Source organism: Brachyistius frenatus, unplaced genomic scaffold, assembly GCF_029030835.1.
Source record: "Brachyistius frenatus isolate BFR_SWC_R1_liver_20210118 unplaced genomic scaffold, ASM2903083v1 Contig_120, whole genome shotgun sequence".
Classification (NCBI taxonomy): Eukaryota; Metazoa; Chordata; class Actinopteri; family Embiotocidae; genus Brachyistius; species Brachyistius frenatus.
This window is the reverse complement of record NW_027210719.1, coordinates 957,156-978,748: the sequence shown is the minus strand read 5'-3', so window position 1 is coordinate 978,748 and position 21,593 is coordinate 957,156. Positions and strand designations below refer to the sequence as shown.

Here is a 21,593-nt window from a genome sequence, read left to right as displayed (position 1 = left end):
TTATGTCATTGGCACTTTTGGATCTTTTTGTTAAGTGTAAAATCCCTGTTGAATTTGTAAGCATTGTCACAATAAATATTTTTATTTTGCAGTTTTTCCGCTGTCACTTTAAGAAGCCTGTCAGTGTAAAATGACACAGAAGTATAACAAACAACATTTAATCTTTACAATCCGATGACACATTAGTGTTATGAAAATTACCATTACGATGACTTATAGAACAATTAAAAAACAGATGCTGGCAGTATTTTCCTGGTCAATCTGTTTATTTCCAAACAAGTGTTTCTAGGTGAAGGAGAACATTTGACCTACTTTCCAAGTTGTGTGAAAGGGTCTAATCTAACCGAGATCAATGACCAGAGAAAAGATTGGCTCCAGTCAGACCTCTGATCCAAAGTGTTTACATTCTGTCGTGTTGGCAGCTCAATAATTAGTCGATTTTTAAAGGAAAAGGCACGTGATGTGGATAGCATTAGATAAGATATATATGTGTGTGTATATATATATATTTTAAAACTGAGGGAGGAAGTCAAGTTCATTCAGATGGTTAAAAACAGAATCAGTGCATTGTGTGAACATATGGTATATTGAAAATAGGAATAGATGACCTTGCAGTAGTTGACAAATGATTACAAAAAGTAAACGTTTTGCTGTAATTTATATAAAAAATAGGCTTTCTCATAGCAACAGAGTCAAAGCGGAATAATACTGTCAATACTATCAACCCACAGCTGTGCGAGAAGCAGTGTTAGTGGCTTTATGGCGGGCTGTAAACCCTAAAAAAAAAAAAAAAAAACACCTTGTTAAACGGAAGCAGTGCATCTTTGGTTCAGCTGTAGTATTCGGTCTCTGATAGTTACCAATGTGTCATCGTAGCTGAGGTAATAAGTTAAAAAGGAAGCACCAAACCACATGTAACAAAAAAAGGATTGTTTTCCCAGAATGCTGTTGGTTTCATTACGGGGGCATCTGGAGTGTAACTCAAAGCTCACGGCATCGCGTAGTCGTTGCATATCTGAGCTCTGTGGCTACCCGTTGACATTGATGTGAGGATTTTTAAATCCCCCATAGCTAGACGACACTACACCGCTGTCCGTGCAACAACTTCTCGCTGTCAACGCTGCTGTCGAGTCTTTCACAAGTTCTTCATGCAGACCTGGCAGCGGCTGATGCGTGACAGGAGCTGCCCTGCTTTGAGCGTCTCTGCCGCTGGCTCGGTGTGGAACGACTGCTCTACGGAGGTTAGCCAGAAGCTGTGCTTGTTAGCAAAGTAGTGGCATGTGCCCTTGGCCCCGTTACACTCAATGAACGGCGCTGTGCGGAAATCCTCCAGGCAGGAGCCAGGCGACGACAAGGACTGACCGCCGCCTTCATTTCCTGCTGCCGTGTGCTGCAAGGTCAGAGGTGAAAGGGGATTCAATGAGGCAGGCGGAAAGTCAAAGACATTTATACTTATACAAATATAATCACTGTTAAAGTCTTGCATTCAGCACCTTCGGGATTATAACTTCTTAAAACGCTCATATGAAACTAGACTCACCATGAGGAACGAGTAGCCAATCCACAGGCTTCTCCAGCCCGCAGGACACTGAGGGATGGTGATGTCCTGACTGTGAACTGCGATGGCGACTGATGGAGCTTCACATACTGAGCAGCGGCTGATATACGGTTTGATCTCTCCTTCTTCTACAGGCATCATGGGAAGAGGAGCGGTGGTTGACAACCAGTAGGACTTATCATTTCTGCTGGCGTAGTAACAAATGTCTCCGGGGTTGCAGTACAGGAAGGGCATGATGCTGAAGCGTGGGAGGCAGGAGCCAGCCAAACCTGGGCGGGAACAAATAAACATATTATAGTCTGAAAAACAGGCATGCTTTTATTGATATGTCACATTTCTTTTACAAACTCAATTCACTGTGTGTTTACAGAGTGAATAAATGACCAAACGGATAAATATTTACAAAAATATAATCAAAGAATTAAAACTGCAAGCAGTGTTATGTCGGAACCAGCGGGTCGGGGAATACTTAAAAAGATGAAAAATAAGTCATTCAAAAGCATGTCATTCAAAATATGAAAAAAATTTATACTATAGCATGTTGTCAAATATATGAAAAAAAAGTCATACGAAGTATTCTGACAGAAATGTGAAAAAAAATGATACTATAGCATGTCGTCCAAAAAGTAATACAGTATGCATGTCATCCAAAATGTCGTCCGAAATATGAAAAAAAAAAAGTTGTCCAAAATATGAAAAAAAGTCATACTTTACATGTCGTCCAAAAAGTAATACAGTATGCATATCATCCGAAATGTGTCCAAAAAGTCATTTAATCATCCCGTACAGTGGATTAGCAATTAAATCCTATTTGCACCTGACAGAGACTTTTGAAGTGGAAGTTACTGAGTGCCCAAACATACTATAGAAGAAGTTCAGAGACTCACCGAGATCCTGGTTGTGGGCCTTTTCCTGGCCCTCGAGGTACAGCAGGCTGTAGCCGTCCCACAGTTTGGACATACCCACAGGACACATGGGTGTCTGTTCCGACTGACTGTGTTTCACCAGCAAGTAGCCCACGCTGACACTGCGGCCAGGCATACCAGGTAACCCCTGGATACCAGGGTTGCCACGGTGACCTATTGAGGAATGAGGAGTTCACTCAACTGTCCAGTGACCTAATTATCAATTATGTAATACACTCAGTAGTGTACATAGATGGAACTTTGAGAATGACATACATGTTGCCTCATATTCTCACAACTGCCCTCAAACCCTCGCACATAGCATTACATCATATAAATAAATCTCTCTAGTCCAAATCTGACAATAATTTCCTGTCCAGTTTTAGTGGTTTAAGTCACTAAATCAACTTGAACAAAAAACAAACAAACAATCAAAATCTTCTTTGTAACTGGTTTTCTACGTTAATCTCCACCTCATGTAAATATTTTAATCCAGGCTAATCAACCTAATCCTAAACTTCCCAGACGCACCTTCCATGCCTTGCAGACCAGGGTGGCCCACTTGTCCAAGCTCTCCACGGAAACCAGGCATTCCCGGTGTACCACTAATCCCAGGCATGCCTTTCTGCCCGATGGGTCCCATGAACCCTGTACAATAAATGCACATGTGTTAGTGAGCTGTACAGTTTTTGGAGGTGTCTTTTCAACAGCAAATGTTTTACTTGTGTAACTAACCTGAATTCCCAGGGGGGCCCTGGGGTCCTGTTTCTCCTTTACCTCCTTTTGGTCCTTGGATACCCTGTGGTCCAGAGGGACCCCTCTCTCCTGGAACCCTGGTGGGAATTGGAGGAAGACCCTGTTTGCCGGGGGGTCCAGGAACACCTGCAGCAAGGATGGTTAATTTAACAACGAAGAAAAAAACCACAAAAGCACTTACGATATGGTAACTTGCGCGCAGTCAATTTATTATGAGCACATAAGGTACCTGTGAGTCCGGTGCCTCCTTTGGGACCAGCTGGTCCTCTTTCTCCCTTTACACCAATTGTGCCAGGAACTCCCATCAATCCTTGCCCTCCTTTCACTCCTGTAAAAAAAAGAACATATCAAGAACGTGACCATATGATCATATCATGTGTTAACAAGATTTTATGCGAATTGACATAACTATTAGTTACCAGTAACGCATTTATTGATACTTTAAAATGGCAGAAATCTGAAGAAGTGCAAATCAAAACCATTAGTTCACAATATCACAGGATTTCAATATTTCTTTTTTCTTTTTTTTTATTTCACTTTATTAATCCCTGAGGGGAAATTTCTTCGCTACAGCAGGGGGGCTCTCAGGGGGGAGCTGCTGCAACAGGCTGCCACTAGCGCGGCGCCAGGTAACCTGACCTGAGGTGCATGTTTTTGGATTCTGGCCTTTTAATAGAGAAACAGCAACATACGGTATTGTGTGTGTCTTCTTTGCCCTTTAATGTACCGTTTTTAACTCTAGCTCATGGTTTTCCTTGCAGTGAATGTACTTTAATATGTAAATAAAAGTTATTTGACCATAAATGTCAGTAAATGGTACATTTCCAATGTTAAAATGTAAGCAGCAATAACTGATACATTCTTGACAAACTATCATAAGAACATTTAGACTGTTGGCATCCATCACCAAACACATCACTGGACTCACCTTCAGAGTTATTATTGCAAACACTTCACTTTTGGTTCAGTGGTAATTTGAAATCAAGCTACTGTATCAGGAGTGCCTTTAAAAAAATTTAAATATCTAATCTGTACCTTTCTTTCCAGAAACACCATTGGGCCCCCTGTATCCAGTTGGACCATAATCTCCTTTGAATCCTTTCGCACCAGGAAATCCAGGAAACCCATCTGATCCTGGAACACCCTTTTCTCCTGGTGGAGCATCCACACCAGGAGTCCCTTGGGCTCCAGGAAAACCTGAGAATCAAATGATTTATGGTTGATAAATATATTTAAATGGAGCAAAAAGGCCTCCTAGTGCACCAATGTCTGGAAGGAGGTTAAAGACTATAAAGAAATATAGTATATTGAATATTACTGCTTCATTTCTTTTCAATTAATCCTTTTTACCTCGGTACCCTGCAGGCCCTCCAAAGCCGGGCTCTCCGCCTGGTCCTGGTTTGTCTGGGGTCCCGTCTGGTCCTTCCGGGCCTCGGAGTCCCGGCAGTCCCGGTTGACCATGGTCACCTGAACAAATGAAACATTGGATTGTTTCAAGCTTTAAGAAGTTAAATCTCATAACAACAAACAGTATGCGTTGCAGTATTTTATTAAGACCCCAGCAGGAGGATGAACTCTTTCTTAACTGGGGCCCCAATTAATGCATAATGCTAGTGGCTAACCTAGGGGTCCTTGAAAGCCCTTCAAACCCGCTGTGCCTGGAAAACCTGGCTGATTGTTGGGGTCACCGCTCTCTCCTTTCTGTCCTGTAGGTCCCGACTCCCCAGCTGGTCCAAAGTTGTCCAGACCTGGTGCAAACACAACCATGAAACACGTGTTTACTGAGGATTTTACATCATTTTACATCAACACAGAGACATGATTTCCATGTCTAATTTGTCTGAAATAACTCGCAGGTGTAAAGTCCCAGAAAACATGTCCAGTGGCAAATCTAAAAATGAAATATTCATAATTACTTAAGCAACAATGAAAGTAAAAAAACAAACACCAAAGAACACACATTTAGAAATGATTTCTTAAGAGTTTAACACAACAGAGTTAAACAAACACCACAAGTGTCATTGAATCGAAATTCAAATTTCCTATCTGGTGCACAGAACTATGTGATGTCACATTTTCTAACTTAGCCCCGCCTACCTAAAACCAGTGAGAAGAGCACATAGAAAAACAAGATATCTCTCATATAAACTAAACAGAACTTTGGTAAAAGCTGTGTGCTCATGTTGGACCCCATCATTCAACGTAAACAGCTGACTTGGAAAATATAAGCATTAATCTATATGAAAGTTTTTTAACTTGAAATATTAATGTTATATTGAGGCTGTGCAAAGAAAAATAATGAGTCTGGTTGAGTACCTGGTGTTCCTGTGAGCCCCTTTTGTCCTTTCAATCCATATAGTCCATAAAGACCCTTCAAGCCAGGGTAACCTGCACACAATTTATAGCTCAGAGTGAGGAATATTGTAGAAAACAAGCATGTAAATTCAAAAAGAAAGAGAAATTATTACCCTTGTTTCCTGGGAAGCCAGGAGAGCCTGGGTGTCCTTCTTTTCCAGGAGTTCCAGGAAAGCCCTTTTGGCCTTGGTTACCAGGAGTGCCCTTTTGCCCGTCTGAGCCTACAAATTAAATAAATACATGTAAATGCAATATAAATCTGCTATAATGTATGTCATTAAAATGACAAACTGTAACTGGACAGCGTGTGATAAAGGAAATTAATGGTAGTCTTTTACCTGGGTATCCTGCTATTCCTGGAAAACCTGACGTGCCCTTTTTACCTTTGATACCATCAAAACCAGGAACACCCCTGTCACCTGTCGGTCCACTTAATCCTTCCTGACCTGTAAGAGGGACATCAAATCTTTCATATCGACCAAATACTTGTTAACGGGTGCAGATCAAAACCAGAGAAGAAACAATGAGCCACAGTTTGTACCTGGGTCTCCTGGAATTCCATCCTCTCCTCTCAACCCAGTAGATCCTGGTATGTCTATAATAAGGCCTTTCTCACCTGTAATATTTTGCAAAAGTCACCAAGACATAAAATATTTTCATTACAGTTACTGTATAATTTGTATCTACTGTAGATCCCGTTCTGTCTGAAGTTAAAATCTGAGGCTGTACCTTTAGGTCCCTTCCTTCCTTCATCACCTGATGCACCATAGGCTCCGGGACTTCCTTTAATTCCCTGAAAATTAACACAGGCATTTAAAAACATATCTGACTACATCACTTCAGTCGTAAGGTCTTGTGATGAAAGAAATTTATGGAACAGTGTAGCTAAAAAACTACAACAAAATAGATATAATATAATTAGAATAATTGGAGTAATAAAGGACAAACAGGACAGAAATGTTCAAATTGAAGAGGTTGAGATATCATGACTTTAACTTTAGTCATTGGATCCCTATTTTCCACATTGCAACCCAACAGTATGTTTATAAGACCCTCACTTTAACAACAACTTATTTGAAACTAATTAGGGAAGCTGGTTTTCTTCTAAAAAAAAAAAAAAAAAAAAGGTGAAGGGCAGCAGAAACAAGCTGCAAACAACTTTGCAGTGAACCTTCTGTGACTTTTCAGCTCCAACTAAATCATGATGGAGATATGTAGCTTTTTAGCTGCTAAATGCTCCACTATATTCACCAACTAATCTCTGTCTGTCTGCTGTCGTGTCCCGTGGCAATTTAAAGCTAAAAACAGCTGCCTGCTCTAAGTGGAAAAGACTGACCGAAGTAGTAAAACCAAAACTAATGAGCTGAATCCTGCTACAGCCAGGCTATCAGTGGTATTGCTGCATTGATTACAATCGTGCGTTCAAACTAGGATTTAGGAAAGTTCCCATTTGGGAACATCCAACTTCCGAATTGAGAACATTCGCAAACAGGCAACATGACCAACCCCAGAAAATGCACTCCATTTCTGTTGTAACAACACAGAAGGATCAAACGAGCTCATTAAAATTCATATAAACCAACACAGAGAGGAAACGGAGCTCAAGAGGTCAATATTAATTGTACACTACATTTTTACATGTTTTGAAGCACAACCGTTTGTAACAGGTAACACAGCTAGCAAACCAGGACTGCTGGGCTAATCGTCTGCCTATTTTCGAAGCAAGTAACCTACATTTCTTCCTTTCAACACAAACACTGCCATGTCAACTGACATCAAACCAACGTTTCTGAGCCTTTAAAAACGTCCCGCTTTTCGAGTGAGTTATTTCCAGTTCTGCAGGCATTCAGGTTTTTCTTCCACTCTGAGTTTCCCACTTCCCAGTTCCTCATGAATAAGTCTCAACTCAATCTGAGAAAAACACTGACATCTTGGCGACAATGGGCATTTACTGATTCGCATGAATTTTCCTCGTGTGGCTCTGCTCACCTTGTTGCCAGACATTCCCTCGAAACCTGTAATTCCTCGGTTCCCAGTTGGCCCCGGCATTCCTTTGACCCCTGGTAGCCCCTGTGCACCTGGCTCTCCATAATAACCTTTCTTACTGCTGGGGTCTCCAGGAAGACCGTGAGTTCCCTCGAAGCCCGGCACACCAGGGAAACCCTTAGTACCTGTGTGAGATGTGACAACATGAGGGTTACAGGACAGCCGAGGTAAAAAGGAAACACGGACTGGTATCGGATTGAGCTGCACACCTCTTGGCCCAACGAACCCTTGATTTCCAAACTTTCCATATTCTCCTTTGGTTCCCTTCATGTCAACAATCATTTGAGCGGGGATTTGAGGCTTCTCTCCAGGCGGTCCCCTCAGACCACGATCACCTGGCGGAAAGTTTTGGCAACAAAGTAGAGAGTCAGTTACAGAGTTTGTTAGCGTGTCTCAACACAACAGTGACGTCGCAGTCTGACCTTTTTCTCCACTTTGGCCTTCCACTCCTTTTGGGCCAAGTAGGCCCAGCACTCCAGACTCTCCTTTCGAGCCACTGAAGCCAGCCAACCCTTGTTCACCCTTGACCCCCAAAAAACCTGACATGCCGTGGGAGCCTTTGTACCCTAAAAAGAGAGAAGTCCCAGGAACAAACATTTTGACTAAAACTGTGTGAATCATGGACGTATTTAGATGAACTAGTTGGTTTTATCGTATTCTGCACTATAAAAGAAGAAGCTCATCTGAAGAACCAACCCTTCATTCCTGGAAGTCCTGGGTGTCCGCCTGGACCTGGCTGTCCCGGATTACCTGGTTGGCCGTAATCTCCGATGGCACCGTCCTCACCGTATGCCCCTGGGATCCCCTTTAATCCTGCTGGACCTGGAGGGCCCGGGTTTCCTTCGGTTCCCCTTTCACCAGTCACACCTGGTGAGCAGGATGACGTACCAGAAGAAACACGGTTGTTGGACGTGAACAAGAACGATTCTGAGACGGTGTGTCAGTGTGTATGTTTCTCTAACCTGGCTGTCCTGTAGCACCATGTGGCCCAGGTGAACCTCCTCTCCCAGGATCACCAGGGAAGCCATAATTGCCTGCTGGCCCAGGTTTTCCTAACTTCCCCTCCAGGCCTGCAGGGCCACTCAACCCCTTGAAGCCAATCATACCAGGCATGCCGTCCATTCCTGAACAGGTGGATGAATACACACAATGGATCGTAGTTCTCAAATTCTTTATCTATTAAGGAACAAGGTAAAAACATAGCTAACCTGGATAGCCTTGCTCGCCTGGATCTCCACTTTGGCCCTTATCTCCTTGAAGCCCGGACCGTCCTGGATCACCGGGCGGTCCAAATGATGCTCCTAAGATTTCTCCGTGAACACCCTTCTCACCCTGTATCCCGTACCTGCCCGGCATACCAGAGGAACCAGGGACTCCAACTGATCCTTTGATGCCAGGAACTCCCAAGTCTCCACGGGGGCCCGCAAAACCTGGAATGAAAAGCAACAAAAGAAAATCTGGATTTAAGACAATATTTAAATCAAGGATCAAGTATAAGTAAGTAAGTAAAGTTTATTTGTATAGCCCTTTTAACAGATATAAAATGACAAAGTGCTTCACAGTAATAAAACATCCCGCAAGCAGTATGATTTTGAACAGTTAAAATCACACAGCAACAAACACACGAGGACAGTGGTGGAGAGAAAAGCCAGTAAAAGGATAACAAATAAAATAAGCTTTATAGACAGGCTTACCAAAAGCCTGTCTGAACAAAAACGTTTTGAACTGTCTTTTAAAAATGTCGCAGGAGTCGAGCGATTGTAGTGACATGGAGAGCATTCCACAACATCGGCGCCACAGTTTGAAAAGCTCGGTCTCGGTCTTTTAAAATGAGTTCGAGGGACGGCCAGTAATCATTGAGCGGCGTACCTAAGTGCGCGATTCAGTGTGCAGGGAAGAAAGAGATCAACAATGTTCTGGGGTGTTTGACCATGGAGAGCTCGAAAGGTCAGCAGCAGTATTTTAAAATGAAAGCGAAACTTTATTGGAAGCCAGTGAAGTGTGGATCGAACTAGGGTGATATGCGACCTCTTGTTATGACCAGTTAAAAGGCGAGCAGCTGCATTTTCGCCGGTTCAAAGAGGCCTGACTTAAACAGCTACAAAGAGCGTTACAGTAGTCTAAACGAGAAGAAATAAAAGCCTCATCCAAGTCTCAATGGCATTTATACAGACATTTAAAATGGACAATTGGTTGCTTCGATCATGTTTAAAAGAGCAATACAGCTGTATGTTTTCAGCTTAAAAATGATAGGAGATGCCAGAGTAACGGCTAATGATCTCTCCAAGAGCAGAACAGAACAGCAGAGGACCCAGAACAGAACCCTGTGGGACACCACAAGATAAAGGTGCTGATTTTGACATGAATTGACCACAGAGTGAGTGTGATCACTTCCATCTATCAGACTATTGCATAGTCAGTGTTTTCTTGTCACTCCTCACCTGGTGGTCCAGGACGACCACCCAGGCCTTGATCTCCTTGTTCTCCTTTCTCTCCTTTTACTCCGTATGAACCCGTTGTTCCTTTTTGGCCAGGAAGACCTGGTGGATCAAAAATATAATGGGGCATCATCAAAATGTCTCAAAACAATTACCCTGAAGGCAACACTTGGCATTATCTTCCTCTTACGTTACCTTGGAAACCTGGTGATCCATTGGGTCCTGGAAGTCCAGGAGGCCCAGGAGGTCCTGGAAAAGCCTTGCAAAGACCTGAGAAGAAAACAACAGACATATAATCTTCAGGGGAACATCATGGTTGTTTGTTGAAGTGACTGTTCAGAAATAACTTTTTTGGTGCAAGTGATTTTTGACTGCTGCCCAGCGTGAATGTTTTTTTTAATTTTTTTTTAAGAACATTATCATTACATTAGCTGCTATCTCAATACATTCAATCTCACGTTTATATAACAAATTAAACAATGATAAATTTAAAAAAAGATCATGCGTACCAGTCAAATAATCCAGAGGCAAAGCACAATAGAGTTAATGAATAAAAGGAGCAATAAGTTGAAAATGTTATTATACCAGCTACCTGTTACATCCACCTGTCCTCCATCTCCTGTCGGACTACAGCCGCCTTTCAGTCGCAAATGAGAGAATGAAAGAGAGAAGCATTCGAAACAAGAGTTATTCAAAAGCAGAAGCACGATCTCAAACAAGCTGAGCTACAGCTGGTTTGAGGGATGCAGCCCCTGCATCGAGGAGGCGAGAGGCGAAGAAAGAAAAGTAAATAAAATGGCAAAATGTACTCGACATGCTTCGTCTTTTTTTAATCAAAAGCCATTCATCTTCATTCCATTTTCCTGCTTTGCATTAAATCACAAAGGAGAGCATTTTAGGAGAGGCGAGGTTGACTGAAAAACTTAATAGGGATAAAACAGATAAAATCCCTGGGAAGCAATGAAGCCTTGAAGGACAAATATGCAACAACCAAAACGAGACAGAATAAAAGCGTAGAAGGAGGCAGTCAGCTGCCCCTCACCTGGACTGCCAGGTGTTCCTGGAACTCCATGATAACCAACGAGGCCGTCGTCACCGGGTAAACCACGCTGACCTTTGAACCCCCCAAGGTCTGAACCTGCCTCTCCCCTGAGCCCGGCTGCACCGGGTTGACCAGGAAATCCCGGGAAACCTTTGTCTCCATGTGCTCCCCGGGGCCCTTCTCCCTGTTTATAAACCAGCACAGTCAGCACACTGTAGGATTGTTATGTGTCACGAGAGGTGAGGAAAGTAAAGCAGACAACAATAGTTTAGGAGAGAAAGTAACACAGAACGTAGATACAAGAGGAAACTGTCATGACGGAGAGCGCTGATGGACTTACTGGAAGACCTTGACTGCCAGGGACACCAAGAAGACCGTTCAGGCCTGGAGCACCCGATGCTCCTGCCACACCATCTTTTCCTGAATCCCCTGGTTCACCGGGATATCCTGTGGGATTCACACACATGCATAGACACACAAACATACATCAACAAACATGTAACCACTCCCCGTGTGCACAGACATGGCACAGGTTACTTTTTTTCTGCCCCATTTGTGCCCCTGGTGCTGATCAGAAATGAGATGAAAAAGCATGAACACCGCACCTTTCTCCGTGGCAACACTTGCTTTTCCTTTTTGTCCTTTTGGCCCTGGCACGCCACCGGGCCCAGGAAGTCCCTACAACATAACACAGGAAAGTGTGAGGGAATACAGAAGGGCTTCAAACAACGTGTTTTTCTGGATTTTTCTTACAGAAAGCCCGTCATCTCCGATGAGACCCGGATCTCCTAAATCGCCCTCCCGACCGAACTCTCCAGTCATCCCAGGATCACCGACCTCGCCAGCAGGGCCAGGCAAACCAGGAGGAGAGTTTCCATTGGTGCACACACATTCTCCGTGATCACCTAAACATACACATCACAGCCACAGGTCAGCAGCACGGTCCTTTTGCAAATATTGTAGGAACATGAACTGATTATAAAAATATAAAAGGAAGAGGTAATACATCAGAAATGATGTAACTAATAGTCTGTAGTAGGAACAGTATGCCTGCAGCACCTTTCACTCCTTTGGAGCCTGCATTGCCGGGCCTTCCTCCTCCTCCGGGAGCTCCCTTAAAGAACTCTGCCCCTAGAAACAAACAGGAGCACAACAAAGAGACATTTTAGAAACAAAGAGGAGAACACTGAAACTCCTCTTTTTACCACTCACTCATTCACTCACATGTTCCTTTCGGTCCAGGAGAGCCTCTGTCTCCTGGACGCCCGTCGGCTCCTGGGGGTCCCGCGCTGACAGCAGGGTGTCCTGGTTCTCCTTGTTGGCCCTTCTCTCCTTGGTCTCCCTTGAAACCAAAGGGCCCGAAGAAATCCCACACTGGCGCACACAGAGGGAAATTTACAAAGTTACTACAACAGTGACAACAACAACTCGTGTTTCTTTTGTTCTCACCTGCTGAAATCTCCTGCTTCTGACCAAAGTACAGGGGAAGTTTTTATAAGTGTAAAGTAGTGTGTGTATGTTTAGTCTAATTGTCTTCCAGATTTTTGTTATCCAAAAGATTTTCGGTGGTTGATGTTTACTATGCAAGTCGATAACTTATACCACTGAATATTTATTTTATATTATGAACTACGAGCATCAGTTTATGCTGTCGTTTTGAGTTGAAAGCTGAGTGTTCAGCAGTCCACTGTGCACATTGTTTTCTTTCTGTAACAGCTTTCTTTCTGTTCAGTCTGTGAGTGAGTCTCTTTGTATTGCGTCGTTTTACAAACCTTGTTGCTGTGTTTCAAAGGCAGGACGTCCGGGGGGTCCGGGGAAGCCTTGATCTCCTACTGGTCCCCTCTCTCCTTGTGGTCCCTGCTCGCCGGGAGGACCGGGGGGCCCTGCTTATAAAGTCAAATCAAACACAAGACACATTTATTAGCAACAAGCTGTTCCCACCATCTTCTGCTCAGACGTCAATGGCACTGGCTGTAACTGCCTTGATCAATTCATCTAGAGTTTCTAACTGTTGTACACTGTAATTATAATACTGATTGTGGTGTTTGTTTAATATTTCTGGAACACAGAGATTCTCTTATTCTTCAAGCAACAACTAAATTTCTGTTCCACATTTGTAGCTGACACCTTTTTTTCCCCACACTTATATGACACAGACCCCTTAATGTATCCTCAACAAGTCACGTTTCATTTATTAATTAATTACAGTTCATGGACTGATGATATCTCTGCAGGAAAAGAAGCTCTTCAGTTTAACGTCAGTAATGACACTCATTTCCATAAACAAACAAAAATTTGTATAGTCAACTAATTTGCGATATTTGGGTCGATTAATCAATTAGCTGCTCGGTCGTTAAAATGTCAAAAATGGTAAAAAAGGACGGTCAGTGTTTCTTAAAGCCCGAGGTGCAGCCTACAATTCACATTTACAAACCTGGAATCAGAAACATTTTGCTTTTTAAAAAAAATTATATGTCTCCAAATGATCATCAAAATAATTGGTGATCAATTTTTGTTGATCATTTTATCAATTTAGTTGACTAATCATTGCAGCTGTAAAACTGCTGAGTTTCACTTTACGTCAGCAACGAATTTGTAGCCCACTTCCTGTTAACACCATCAGTTTAATCTTATAATCAAAACTGTTCTTCTGTTTCCTATTAACTCATCATTTGTCTGTTTCTCTGGTATTGATCAACTCACCCGTTGAAGACCCAGGCCACAAAGATTCTGATGTAATCAGGTCTCCTCTGTCACCCATGACTCCCTGAAATCGACACACACTGTCAGTCTTTCTGTATTCACTGGCTGGAGTCATTTAACAGTTTATAAATCAGATGTGACCTTCACAATTATCCAGTTGTTGTAGTCTGTGTGTTTTATCATAATCTAGTTTTCTTTTTAATCCTTGATCTTGTTTCCTTCAGAACATTTTCTTAAAGATAATAATGTGACAAAAATGTAGTTGATATTTGTTTGAGGCGTGAACTGACATTTAATGCTAATTAAGCTGTTTACTTATATTATATTACTTATATATATTTGACAGAATTGAACCCTGTGTTGAAAACTTGTCTAAAATGAATCAGTCAGCTGCAGTTTGTGTCTTTAGGCCTCCACTGTCGACACTAGCTTATTAGAAGAGATTCTGTTTTTGTGACAAGACACCAAATTCCAGGGAAAGTCCAAAAATATCTCACAGTTTCTTCCTTTCATTTCAAAATCAGTCATACAGAAAACAGTTTAAATTGCATAATCAGGGTTGTATTCTCACCTTCAGACCATCTCTGCCTTTTGGTCCTGTTTCACCAGGATCTCCCTGAAATAGAGTTGAAATAATCGATTCATAAAATTACATTTAATTTTAATTTAAGGATACAACAACATGTATACAACATTTCTCTTTTTTCACACAAACGTACCCTTGGTCCAGGTCTTCCGTTTGCACCCCCTGCACCCTAGAACAAAACCAAAACAGCACATAACATTTAATTTGGATAGTGGACATCGTTTGACGTGTATGTGTAGAAATGTACCCGTGCTCACCCGCGGTCCAGGTAATCCCACAACACCCTTTTCTCCTCTGTTGTCTGCCTGAAATAAACCGACCAAAAGAGAAGATCAGCAGAAGAAGTGACATGCGGAGATGTGAATGTATGTGTGTGTGGATATGTAAGACAAAGAAATGTGATTGTGTTGGGATGCATATACGATCAATAAGATGATGGCTCATGAGTGACCACATACCAGATCTCCACTTTCTCCTTTCAGACCTTTCTCTCCAGGAGGTCCCTGTAGAAATACAAGTAGAGTATTTTCATGGTACATGTGTCAGTGCTTACAATGCTCTGATTTCTATTTCTTGTTTCAGAAACCATCTTTAAATTTGATTAAAACAGGTTAATCCATAAAAATGAGCACTTGTTGCTGATGTCCAGAGGGGGGCAGAGCATGCTGGTGAGTCGAGTTTCCTGGTTGCCCTGGTGGTCCAATGTCCCCCTGTGGTGAAAGCAGGAAGTGCAACAAAAGTCAGCCACTTCAGAAGCATTCACATCCTTTACTGAAGTTCGGTAACAGTACAGAGTTCCCAGCAAAATGCACTTGAAGTTCTAAAATAAAAAGCTAGTAAAAAAAATGCTGCTGCCACTGACATGCAAATATTACAAAATTGCTCACTTGTTAATAGTGATGCATCAAAGCACAGATAGGTAGTTTACTGGTTTGTTGTACAAGATACATCCCCTACAAAAATGTACATATATTTGTTTTTTGGACTTTTGACTTGTTGTGTATCTCTTTGGTGGTACATCCAACAGATATCTCTTACAATGAAACACAATTTGAAGAATAAAAAAGAAAACTTGTTTAAAAAAAAAAAAAAGCAGTTTGTAGTTTATTATAGTATAATTATAGTTTGCAGTACTATAACGGTCAGTAAATAGGAAAGAATAAAAAGTTCAATACTTTCCCCTGAAATATAGTGGAGAAAAAAATACATTTAATTGAAATACTTAAGTGCCAGTATCTCTAAACTGCACAGTACTTGAGAAAAATTTACTTTCGTTACTTTTTACTACTGCAAATTATTGCATCTGAAAGTACAGATTTAAACCTTAAACTGAGGTGGATCAGATGATTTGTGTCCGAAATTAATTCAGGATTTTCTGTGCAACAACAATTTTGTTTTTATATATTTGCTTTACAGTACTGCAAGTGGACCCAACTGATGAATTTTAGTAATGAAATATGGTCACTCACCTGGTCTCCTTTGAGTCCTTTGAACACTTTGGTCATAGTGCCCTGCCCAGAAAAAAAAGCACATTAATTGATATTCAAAATTTCAGTTCATGGGTCACATTTTAGACTCAGAATATAATACCATTTTGCAGCAGTCTTTACACAGTCATATATCAACTTAAAACCTTATTAAATCACATATATTATATTATTGCCTTACCTTTGATCCACGGGGACCAGGAGGCCCTGGGGGACCCTAGCAGAAGACACAGAAACGTTCAGGCACAGTATAATAATATCAGGTCTTTAATTTTACACCTAAACTTGCACTCAAACATGCGCAAACACGTACCTTTGGCCCTTGTAAGCCTCTGTTACCTTGCCATCCTGGATTTCCTGTAGGCCCCTGAAAAAAATCAAATGAAAGATGACAGCTGGGAAGGATTGGTATTGCATGAAATAAGTTTAAGATAATAAACTGGATTAGAAAATGTGTCTTACAAATATTCCATTGAGTCCTGGTGCGCCTGGATCTCCCTGAGGACAGATGTTCAAAGAAGTCAATAAGAACTAAGTAATTAAGTACATTTGCTAATATCAAGTAAAAAAAATGCTAATTTATGGAGTCAGTATCCTTCACAACAAAAAGCATGAGCTCCTTTTCCTCACCCTGAAACGCTGCATGTACACACTGATTTCCAGAGTTTCTCCCTTCTCTCCCTTCCTGCCTGGTTGTCCCTGAGGAAGGAAAAACAGAGACACAGACATTAATCGTCACAGGAAATCAATCTCTTTGTTTTTACAGATCACTGTCTGCGCGTATTTGGTTTCACACACAGGAAAACCCGTTCCGCCGTCATAGCCGGATCCCCCCGGTAACCCTGGTTCTCCATGAGTCCCGTTACAGCCGTCTGCACCTGGCTTCCCCCTGGGCCCAGCTTGTCCGGGGTGGCCCTGCAGAGAGAGTGACACAAGCAGAATCAGCACTCTGTCAGCATACAGCGACCTCCCACTGCACTCATCCGGACTGCAGGATGGACTTACAGGAATACCATTGTTTCCAGAGAACCCGGGCACACCGGTCATTCCCTGTGGAGCAACAAGAATCACACGTTAAACAAAGTCGCTGTCACTGTAATATATGTTTGAACAACAAATTAAGAAAAGATAAAGAGTTTCTTACCATATTTCCTTTGAGACCAATCATGCCACCACGGCCACTGTCACCTTTCTGCCCTTTTGGACCCTCGATACCTGGATCCCCTGGTCTCCCCGAAGGCCCATGTGGGCCCTGTGGACCAAGAGGCCCAGGGGCACCCTGAGATGAGTTGAAAAAAAAGAGTTGAAGTTAACGTCATTTTAAGGATTGAACATGTCAAATAAATTGCAAAATGCTACAGATTTGTATCCCAATTTATAAGACTCATGTATCATTTTGTTTCTATTTTTCAGTCATGAGTGTGAAAATGAACAAAGGGGGGAAAAAAAAGGGTGGTGAAAAACTTACCTGTGAAGAGAGATTTGAAAATAGGAGGACAAGTATTATGAAGAGGAACAAATCCAGAAATAAGAACCAAAGTATCACAACAATACGAAACAAAAAGTGTGACAGGACACATTCTATCACTTAAAAATATTTCCCACATTTTCCCTCAAATTATTTAAAAAACATTCTCCTTAGAATTTCTCCTTGCATCACTAGAGGGAGACATACACTTTACTTTTTCTAAAAAGATCATCTCCCTCAGCTGTCCTTACTCTTTACACCCCTTCAGTGGCCAAACTGTATAAAATGACTGCTTGGTAAAATTGACTGCCAGACTCAGTGACTTCAACACATTAACAAAATAAGTATTGGAACATACTGTACGATCTAAAGAACACACTCATTTGAGTTTTTTCCAACTTTAAAGAGACAGAATGAGACACTTCATAAGAGCCACTTACACAGAAAGTGCCTGGAAACAGACCAAAAGCTTCATGGTGAAATATCTGATCTGGCTTCTGATAAACGGTAAAACCCTCTTTACGGCACATGCAAGAACCAAAACCCTCTAAAATTCCCCCTCACACACGCACACTGTTATTTCAAGACAGATATAGAGCAGCAAGGAGATTACGTTTAGATAAATAAAGCTTAACTCTGGTGTCAAACATCTCCAAAAAGGCAGTTCATATGGCTGTTCAGCCATATTCAGACTATTTGAAACTGCAGACAGCCCCCTAATCTGCAGGCTAAATATAACAATTTGATTATGATACTCAGAGTGGTGAAAGAGAGAAGACAGACATGCAGATAGGAAGGTAGAACAAGTGAGCCTGGCAGAGGCAGAAGTATCCGCCACTGACGTGCTGCTATATTTTTAAAGACTTCATTTTTATCTCCCTAACATTTCTCGTCCTCACTAGAAAATAAGATGACGTGGACAGAAGAGAAGCTCAGGACACAAACAAACAAGCAAATGTCACGAATATCGATGACTTGTTCAGTGCAGGTGGGTGTTTGAGGTCAGGTGGAGTCTCTTAAGAGATGGAAAACAGGTGCTTTACACACATACAACTCAGTGTTTCTCACTGTGACAAACATTCACACGAACAGGGGAAAGTGGACGAGCATCGGTGGGATGGAAACTGAATAACCCGAAGGCCAGGGTTTTACAAGGGTAACAAAACGTGAGGGTGAAGAATCTGGGAATCTGGTGTGTTTTTATGGTCTGGGGGTTCATGGCATCAGTAAGTGATGACCTCAGAGGTTAAAAAGTCTTCCTGCGAGAATCAACATAAACAGTGATACTGTTTGTCCCCAGACAGAAATGCTCTGGTCAGTGTTATACAAGTCTAAAGGCAAGGGTCTCAGAGGAATTCATAAAACTGAGGGGAGTCTAAACAATGCCAAAGAACTATTCAAATGAGCTCACAGACAAATCAGATGCAGATAGTGTGAGATAAAGTTGAACTAGAAGCTAGATACGTGTGCACTTGTACATGCAGCACATGTGTGTGTTTTGTGTGTGTGTGTGTGTGTGTGTGTTTGTGTGTGTGTGTGTGTGTGTGTGTGTGTGTGTGTGTGTGTGTGTGTGTGTGTGTGTGTGTGTGTGTGTGTGTGTGTGTGTGTGTGTGTGTGTGTGTGTGTCGGTCAGTCATGAGCTTTGTCTATGGGTGGCTTTTGGAACAGGAGGTGTGTGTTTTGTCTCTGTTCAATGTCGACCCCGCAGCTGTTGCCTATAGAGCAGACAACCGACAACAGTCCTGTCAAAACAACTCCACCGCCACATGAATAATGTGTTTAACAGTGGTTTACGCAGAGATTTTTTTTTTTTTTTCATTTACAGTTTGAAACAGCTGAAGAACTGTACAGACAAAACATCAGTGTATCACCATGCAGGCTACTCTGCAATATTCTGTCGCTGAAAAGTCAGTGCTTCACCAACTGTACTACAGTTTATCCTGCAGGGAAAACAAATATCTGCAACAAGTTTAATGGTAGCCTTGGCAACAGTTATTGAGACATGTGCACCTTCATCAGAGTCGTTAGGATTCACCCGCTGGGAACCGTGAATGTCCATCCAGTAGTTGTTAGAACTGAACTGTTGAACTGAAATATGAGTTCCACCACTAATGAGGCTAAAAAAAATAATTTAGAATACAAAAACATGTCCTGAACAGGCTTAAAAAAAACAACAGTTTGAATATCTGAAAGAAAAAAAAAAAGTAGGCATCTCTGATTTTGTTGAGCGGAACATGTCACAAGTTTGTTGTCAGTGCCACATATATCACAATATTAATAATATATATCAGTTATAGTGTTGATGGAAGCTCGACGTCCATCTCAGCAGAACACAACAGTGACACCCAGTTCTCTTCATTACTCATTGTGGACTAATATATATATATTTTTTTATAATAAAAGAAGACAGAGTAAATAAATGACCCTTCTTGTCAAGAAGATTATAGATGTAATTTAAAGTTTAGAAACCAGATGTTTCATTTGCCGTGAAACCTCATTTTCTCTATTGTCATGATGGAAAAGAAAGTCCCTGCAGGCACATTAGGTAAGATGAACTCCTACCATATACACAGATGTAAATCATCATCCTCATAAAAAGGAAATTAATCAAGCTGACAAATTTTCTGAAGACAAATGGTTCTATCAGAGCAATACATCTGCAATAATTCACACGCAGAGGGAATAAACTAAATATACAGTGAAGGAGGGCAGCTGGAAGGGAGTAATTTTAAAAAAATGGCATGTTTTAAGTAAAACTTGTGTGTGTGTGAACATGCGGGTATAGAAGAGATCATTGTCTAAAGCACTTGCATGGTACACTGCTTGACATCTTTCTGCATGGCTTAAACAGAGAGCTGATAAATACCAGGCTCCTTCTATATCGGCTAAAGGTGGCGATGTTTCCAAGTGCATATTTGTGTGTGTGTGGACTTGCAGTAACAACTCTCCTGTAAACACTTAAAAAATTAAAGGTACACCCAAAAACAAATTTTGTGTTTAAAAGGAATTGTTTTTCACCCAGATATATTATTACAGGCACATAGCCGCCCACTTGTGCATAACTTTGAATCATAGATCACAGGAGAACTCCTGATAGGTTAACAACTATACCGGTAAGTTAGATAAGGCACTACCAGTAAAGGATCATGATTTATCAACCAGCAACGTGTTGTGTTCTGGCTCGACTGTCTAACTATGTCCAGCTTTAGAGCGGGAGCCGTCAGCAAGAAGTGGTTTAAATGGCCATTTCCAAATTGAAGGGAAAACAAAACCATCACTGAGTATTGTTCTGTATAATTGTGTTTGTTAAAGATAAAATTGGTTGGAGGGCCTTAATATTCTTCAAAGGAAATGCATTTATTATCATCATTAAAAACCTTCTTACTTTTGTCAGACTTCATTTAACTACTTCCATCATTTTTACAAAGAGTGCAACTTTGAAGAGACATTGTCCTAAACTGTGTGCTCCAATCCGCTTTTGTAGGATTGACTGTATCGAGAAAACGAACAAATGCAGAAGACAGAGTTCTTGACGGATCAGGGTCAGTGTGATGCAGCGAGGAGGACAAGATGGCACATTTTTAACCCCAAAGATGTGGTCGGTCAATACTCTGTTAGAACGAGATTGTTTTCCGTGTCTGAATCAAACCAACCAAACCTGTTCCCCATAGCTGTAGCCAGTTTACAGTACATTAGGATGTCAACCATTTCCAACCTCCTCTATTCTCTCCTGAGATAAAGTATCTCTTCAGTCCGCTTTAATTACCGGTTCTCCACAGCGCCACTTCCTTCATACGTCTATACTCCCCATTCTTATCTGCTCACAATACTTCCACTCTGCATTTCCTCCCCTCCTCTCCGAACTCTCAAGTGTCCTCGCATCCCTTGTAGCTCGTCTTCTCACCCTCCTTTGTCTGGCTGTCTTCCCTTACTGTCTCCTCTGGGTGACCAACATGCCTACAAATCAGACAGCCACCAACAGATACCATGAGATCGGTCAGGAAAGTGGAAATGCATAATGAGTGATAAGAAAGAGAAATATTCTTTTTTTTTTTTTTTTACAGCTGAGTGCTGTAAAAATAAGTAACCTGTGATCATAGGAAGTCGAGTGCTCCTCACAGGAACATGTCTTGGACTGACTAAAGGACACTGAACACAGATGTATGCTTGTTCCTTTTAAGTCTGAATTCCTGTCTTTGAAGGCTGGTCATGACTTTACCAGATTATGAGCCTCAGGAGACATGTCCTG

At 41.6% G+C, this 21,593-nt stretch overlaps 1 protein-coding gene across 3 annotated transcripts in view; it reads right to left on the bottom strand.

Annotated features, from left to right (window-relative positions):
* Nucleotides 1-641: 641 nt before the first annotated feature.
* Nucleotides 642-21,593, bottom strand: part of col4a2 (collagen, type IV, alpha 2) — a 54,596-nt gene continuing 33,644 nt past the window's right edge. The window contains exons 5-48 of one of the 3 annotated variants that reach the window (XM_069713693.1): nucleotides 17,021-17,155; nucleotides 16,882-16,926; nucleotides 16,675-16,791; nucleotides 16,507-16,575; nucleotides 16,339-16,374; nucleotides 16,190-16,243; nucleotides 16,058-16,093; nucleotides 15,859-15,900; nucleotides 15,022-15,099; nucleotides 14,848-14,892; nucleotides 14,647-14,694; nucleotides 14,523-14,558; nucleotides 14,375-14,419; nucleotides 13,804-13,867; nucleotides 12,873-12,986; nucleotides 12,325-12,474; nucleotides 12,160-12,231; nucleotides 11,854-12,005; nucleotides 11,706-11,778; nucleotides 11,441-11,547; nucleotides 11,101-11,284; nucleotides 10,651-10,695; nucleotides 10,254-10,328; nucleotides 10,062-10,160; nucleotides 8,829-9,050; nucleotides 8,583-8,744; nucleotides 8,317-8,487; nucleotides 8,043-8,186; nucleotides 7,830-7,955; nucleotides 7,564-7,745; nucleotides 6,304-6,367; nucleotides 6,116-6,190; nucleotides 5,913-6,020; nucleotides 5,688-5,795; nucleotides 5,536-5,607; nucleotides 4,842-4,967; nucleotides 4,570-4,686; nucleotides 4,255-4,416; nucleotides 3,449-3,547; nucleotides 3,199-3,345; nucleotides 2,995-3,111; nucleotides 2,446-2,637; nucleotides 1,541-1,827; nucleotides 642-1,390 (exon numbers count right to left, since the gene is read on the bottom strand). In XM_069713693.1, the coding sequence (XP_069569794.1) occupies nucleotides 1,136-1,390; nucleotides 1,541-1,827; nucleotides 2,446-2,637; nucleotides 2,995-3,111; nucleotides 3,199-3,345; nucleotides 3,449-3,547; nucleotides 4,255-4,416; nucleotides 4,570-4,686; nucleotides 4,842-4,967; nucleotides 5,536-5,607; nucleotides 5,688-5,795; nucleotides 5,913-6,020; nucleotides 6,116-6,190; nucleotides 6,304-6,367; nucleotides 7,564-7,745; nucleotides 7,830-7,955; nucleotides 8,043-8,186; nucleotides 8,317-8,487; nucleotides 8,583-8,744; nucleotides 8,829-9,050; nucleotides 10,062-10,160; nucleotides 10,254-10,328; nucleotides 10,651-10,695; nucleotides 11,101-11,284; nucleotides 11,441-11,547; nucleotides 11,706-11,778; nucleotides 11,854-12,005; nucleotides 12,160-12,231; nucleotides 12,325-12,474; nucleotides 12,873-12,986; nucleotides 13,804-13,867; nucleotides 14,375-14,419; nucleotides 14,523-14,558; nucleotides 14,647-14,694; nucleotides 14,848-14,892; nucleotides 15,022-15,099; nucleotides 15,859-15,900; nucleotides 16,058-16,093; nucleotides 16,190-16,243; nucleotides 16,339-16,374; nucleotides 16,507-16,575; nucleotides 16,675-16,791; nucleotides 16,882-16,926; nucleotides 17,021-17,155 (4,857 nt within the window). In that variant the 3' untranslated portion in view covers nucleotides 642-1,135. The remainder of the gene's footprint in view (nucleotides 1,391-1,540; nucleotides 1,828-2,445; nucleotides 2,638-2,994; nucleotides 3,112-3,198; nucleotides 3,346-3,448; nucleotides 3,548-4,254; nucleotides 4,417-4,569; nucleotides 4,687-4,841; nucleotides 4,968-5,535; nucleotides 5,608-5,687; nucleotides 5,796-5,912; nucleotides 6,021-6,115; nucleotides 6,191-6,303; nucleotides 6,368-7,563; nucleotides 7,746-7,829; nucleotides 7,956-8,042; nucleotides 8,187-8,316; nucleotides 8,488-8,582; nucleotides 8,745-8,828; nucleotides 9,051-10,061; nucleotides 10,161-10,253; nucleotides 10,329-10,650; nucleotides 10,696-11,100; nucleotides 11,285-11,440; nucleotides 11,548-11,705; nucleotides 11,779-11,853; nucleotides 12,006-12,159; nucleotides 12,232-12,324; nucleotides 12,475-12,872; nucleotides 12,987-13,803; nucleotides 13,868-14,374; nucleotides 14,420-14,522; nucleotides 14,559-14,646; nucleotides 14,695-14,847; nucleotides 14,893-15,021; nucleotides 15,100-15,858; nucleotides 15,901-16,057; nucleotides 16,094-16,189; nucleotides 16,244-16,338; nucleotides 16,375-16,506; nucleotides 16,576-16,674; nucleotides 16,792-16,881; nucleotides 16,927-17,020; nucleotides 17,156-21,593) is intronic. The other 2 variants (XM_069713694.1, XM_069713695.1) reach the window with 2 other exon arrangements.